The sequence below is a fragment of the Oncorhynchus tshawytscha genome, unplaced genomic scaffold (genome assembly GCF_018296145.1).
Source record: "Oncorhynchus tshawytscha isolate Ot180627B unplaced genomic scaffold, Otsh_v2.0 Un_contig_10125_pilon_pilon, whole genome shotgun sequence".
Taxonomy (NCBI): domain Eukaryota; kingdom Metazoa; phylum Chordata; class Actinopteri; order Salmoniformes; family Salmonidae; genus Oncorhynchus; species Oncorhynchus tshawytscha.
In genome coordinates this window covers 20,001-25,114 of record NW_024607473.1, presented here as the reverse complement: position 1 = coordinate 25,114, position 5,114 = coordinate 20,001, and the positions used below count along the sequence as shown (strand labels likewise).

At 37.4% G+C, this 5,114-nt stretch overlaps 1 protein-coding gene across 2 annotated transcripts in view; it reads left to right on the top strand.

Annotated features, from left to right (window-relative positions):
• Positions 1–2,346: 2,346 nt before the first annotated feature.
• LOC121842584 (probable E3 ubiquitin-protein ligase HERC1) overlaps positions 2,347–5,114 on the top strand; it is a 9,183-nt gene continuing 6,415 nt past the window's right edge. For both annotated transcript variants that reach the window (XR_006081170.1, XM_042312465.1), the window contains exons 1-3: positions 2,347–2,524; positions 2,877–2,999; positions 5,049–5,114. The exon at positions 5,049–5,114 is cut by the window's right edge and continues 37 nt beyond it. Coding sequence is in view for 1 of the 2 variants with exons in the window: in XM_042312465.1 (XP_042168399.1) it covers positions 2,369–2,524; positions 2,877–2,999; positions 5,049–5,114 (345 nt within the window). In the remaining variant the exon portion in view is untranslated. The remainder of the gene's footprint in view (positions 2,525–2,876; positions 3,000–5,048) is intronic.

The following is a 5,114-nucleotide window of genomic DNA, read 5'->3' as shown; positions in this document are numbered from 1 at the left end:
CATTTAGAGGTTCTCTACTGTACGGGTCAGTATCTCTACTGTAATAGACTGTAGTCTACTGTCATTTAGAGGTTCTACAGGTCAGTATCTCTACTGTAATAGACTGTAGTCTACTGTCATTTAGAGGTTCTACAGGTCAGTATCTCTACTGTAATAGACTGTAGTCTACTGTCATTTAGAGGTTCTACAGGTCAGTATCTCTACTGTAATAGACTGTAGTCTACTGTCATTTAGAGGTTCTACAGGTCAGTATCTCTACTGTAATAGACTGTAGTCTACTGTCATTTAGAGGTTCTACAGGTCAGTATCTCTACTGTAATAGACTGTAGTCTACTGTCATTTAGAGGTTCTACAGGTCAGTATCTCTACTGTAATAAGACTGTAGTCTACTGTCATTTAGAGGTTCTACAGGTCAGTATCTCTACTGTAATAGACTGTAGTCTACTGTCATTTAGAGGTTCTACAGGTCAGTATCTCTACTGTAATAGACTGTAGTCTACTGTCATTTAGAGGTTCTACAGGTCAGTATCTCTACTGTAATAGACTGTAGTCTACTGTCATTTAGAGGTTCTACAGGTCAGTATCTCTACTGTAATAGACTGTAGTCTACTGTCATTTAGAGGTTCTACAGGTCAGTATCTCTACTGTAATAGACTGTAGTCTACTGTCATTTAGAGGTTCTACAGGTCAGTATCTCTACTGTAATAGACTGTAGTCTACTGTCATTTAGAGGTTCTACAGGTCAGTATCTCTACTGTAATAGACTGTAGTCTACTGTCATTTAGAGGTTCTACAGGTCAGTATCTCTACTGTAATAGACTGTAGTCTACTGTCATTTAGAGGTTCTGACAGGTCAGTATCTCTACTGTAATAGACTGTAGTCTACTGTCATTTAGAGGTTCTACAGGTCAGTATCTCTACTGTAATAGACTGTAGTCTACTGTAATAGACTGTAGTCTACTGTCATTTAGAGGTTCTACAGGTCAGTATCTCTACTGTAATAGACTGTAGTCTACTGTCATTTAGAGGTTCTACAGGTCAGTATCTCTACTGTAATAGACTGTAGTCTACTGTCATTTAGAGGTTCTACAGGTCAGTATCTCTACTGTAATAGACTGTAGTCTACTGTCATTCATTTAGAGGTTCTACAGGTCAGTATCTCTACTGTAATAGACTGTAGTCTACTGTCATTTAGTCTACTGTCATTTAGAGGTTCTACAGGTCAGTATCTCTACTGTAATAGACTGTAGTCTACTGTCATTTAGAGGTTCTACAGGTCAGTATCTCTACTGTAATAGACTGTAGTCTACTGTCATTTAGAGGTTCTACAGGTCAGTATCTCTACTGTAATAGACTGTAGTCTACTGTCATTTAGAGGTTCTACAGGTCAGTATCTCTACTGTAATAGACTGTAGTCTACTGTCATTTAGAGGTTCTACGGGTCAGTATCTCTACTGTAATAGACTGTAGTCTACTGTCATTTAGAGGTTCTACAGGTCAGTATCTCTACTGTAATAGACTGTAGTCTACTGTCATTTAGAGGTTCTACAGGTCAGTATCTCTACTGTAATAGACTGTAGTCTACTGTCATTTAGAGGTTCTACAGGTCAGTATCTCTACTGTAATAGACTGTAGTCTACTGTCATTTAGAGGTTCTACAGGTCAGTATCTCTACTGTAATAGACTGTAGTCTACTGTCATTTAGAGGTTCTACAGGTCAGTATCTCTACTGTAATAGACTGTAGTCTACTGTCATTTAGAGGTTCTACAGGTCAGTATCTCTACTGTAATAGACTGTAGTCTACTGTCATTTAGAGGTTCTACAGGTCAGTATCTCTACTGTAATAGACTGTAGTCTACTGTCATTTAGAGGTTCTGCAGGTCAGTATCTCTACTGTAATAGACTGTAGTCTACTGTCTGTAGTCTACTGTCATTTAGAGGTTCTGCAGGTCAGTATCTCTACTGTAATAGACTGTAGTCTACTGTCATTTAGAGGTTCTACAGGTCAGTATCTCTACTGTAATAGACTGTAGTCTACTGTCATTTAGAGGTTCTACAGGTCAGTATCTCTACTGTAATAGACTGTAGTCTACTGTCATTTAGAGGTTCTACAGGTCAGTATCTCTACTGTAATAGACTGTAGTCTACTGTCATTTAGAGGTTCTACAGGTCAGTATCTCTACTGTAATAGACTGTAGTCTACTGTCATTTAGATGTAAAATATACCACTATTCATTTGGAAAAGAGGAATGGGTTGGTCCAATACATTTCCCATCTATCTGCAAAGTCACTCTTTCTTTAAAAAAAAGGCCTCTTGTTCTGATTGGCTGTTGTTCCCATGTTCATCCACGTTTCCTCTGTGGTCAGATGTCCTGCGGGTTCAAGCACTCCGCGGTGGTGACCGCTGATGGGAGGCTGTTCTCCTTTGGGAACGGGGACTATGGCAGGCTTGGGTTGGGAAACACCTCCAACAAGAAGCTCCCTGAGAAGGTCACTGCGTTGGAGGGGTACCAGGTCGGACAGGTGAGATACACTAACAGATACCAGGTAATATACACTAACAGATACCAGGTAATATACACTAACAGGTACCACTAACAGGTAATATACACAAACAGATACCAGGTAATATACACTAACAGATACCAGGTAATATACACTAACAGATACCAGGTAATATACACTAACAGATACCAGGTAATATACACTAACAGGTACCAGGTCGGACAGGTGGGATACACAAACAATCACATTATAATAGCAGAAAAAACACATTCTCTGAACGTATTTGGTTTCGTTGTGTCAGGTAAACCACGTCAAACACAGTTCAGGTATCAAACCTTCTGACCCACGTCTGGTTCTGTCCGGTTCCCAGGTGGCGTGTGGTCTGAATCACACCGTAGCCGTCTCTGCTGATGGAATGATGGTCTGGGCCTTCGGAGACGGAGACTACGGGAAACTGGGCCTGGGGAATTCTACCGCCAAGTCCTCACCTCAGGTATGTACAGTAGTGTTGACTGTCAGTCTGTTCCTCAGGTATGTACAGTAGTAGTATATTCTGTTGGTAGTATATTCTGGCGGTAGTATATTCTGGCGGTAGTATATTCTGGCGGTAGTATATTCTGGCGGTAGTATATTCTGTTGGTAGTATATTCTGGCGGTAGTATATTCTGGCGGTAGTATATTCTGGCGGTAGTATATTCTGGCGGTAGTATATTCTGGCGGTAGTATATTCTGTTGGTAGTATATTCTGGCGGTAGTATATTCTGGCGGTAGTATATTCTGGCGGTAGTATATTCTGGCGGTAGTATATTCTGGCGGTAGTATATTCTGTTGGTAGTATATTCTGTTGGTAGTATATTCTGGCGGTAGTATATTCTGGCGGTAGTATATTCTGGCGGTAGTATATTCTGGCGGTAGTATATTCTGGCGGTAGTATATTCTGGCGGTAGTATATTCTGGCGGTAGTATATTCTGTTGGTAGTATATTCTGGCGGTAGTATATTCTGGCGGTAGTATATTCTGGCGATAGTATATTCTGGCGGTAGTATATTCTGTTGGTAGTATATTCTGGCGGTAGTATATTCTGGCGGTAGTATATTCTGGCGGTAGTATATTCTGGCGGTAGTATATTCTGGCGGTAGTATATTCTGGCGGTAGTATATTCTGGCGGTAGTATATTCTGGCGGTTGTATATTCTGTCTATATTCTGTCTATAGTATAGTGTGTATATTCTGTCTATATTCTGTCTATATTCTGTCTATATTCTGTCTATAGTATATTCTGTGTATATTCTGTCTATATTCTGTCTATAGTATATTCTGTCTATATTCTGTCTATAGTATATTCTGTTTATATTCTGTCTATAGTATATTCTGTATGTATTCTGTCTATAGTATAGTGTGTATATTCTGTCTATAGTATATTCTGTCTATATTCTGTCTATATTCTGTCTATAGTATATTCTGTCTATATTCTGTCTATAGTATATTCTGTCTATATTCTGTCTATAGTATAGTGTGTATAACTGTGTATATTCTGTCTATAGTATATTCTGTCTATATTCTGTCTATAGTATAGTGTGTATAACTGTGTATATTCTGTCTATAGTATATTCTGTGTATATTCTGTCTATAGTATAGTGTGTATATTCTGTGTATATTCTGTGTGTATTCTGTCTATATTCTGTCTATAGTATAGTGTGTATATTCTGTCTATATTCTGTCTATATTCTGTCTATATTCTGTCTATAGTATATTCTGTGTATATTCTGTGTATATTCTGTCTATAGTATATTCTGTCTATATTCTGTCTATAGTATATTCTGTCTATATTCTGTCTATATTCTGTCTATAGTATATTCTGTCTATATTCTGTCTATATTCTGTCTATAGTATATTCTGTCTATATTCTGTCTATATTCTGTCTATAGTATAGTGTGTATATTCTGTCTATATTCTGTCTATATTCTGTCTATATTCTGTCTATAGTATATTCTGTGTATATTCTGTGTATATTCTGTGTGTATTCTGTCTATATTCTGTCTATAGTATAGTGTGTATATTCTGTCTATATTCTGTCTATATTCTGTCTATATTCTGTCTATAGTATATTCTGTGTATATTCTGTGTATATTCTGTGTATATTCTGTCTATAGTATATTCTGTGTATATTCTGTCTATAGTATAGTGTGTATATTCTGTGTATATTCTGTCTATAGTATAGTGTGTATATTCTGTGTATATTCTGTCTATAGTATATTCTGTCTATATTCTGTCTATATTCTGTCTATAGTATATTCTGTCTATAGTATAGTGTGTATAACTGTGTATATTCTGTCTATAGTATATTCTGTCTATATTCTGTCTATAGTATATTCTGTGTATATTCTGTGTATATTCTGTGTATATTCTGTCTATAGTATAGTGTGTATATTCTGTCTATAGTATAGTGTGTATTGTCTCTTGCAGCGCCACTTCACCAAGTCATATTCCAGTTGTGTGTGAATCACGTTGTTGTTGTTGTTGTTGTTGTTGTTGTTCCACAGAAGGTGGACGTTCTCTGTGGCCTCGGCATCAAGAAGGTGTCCTGTGGAACTCAGTTCTCTGTTGCC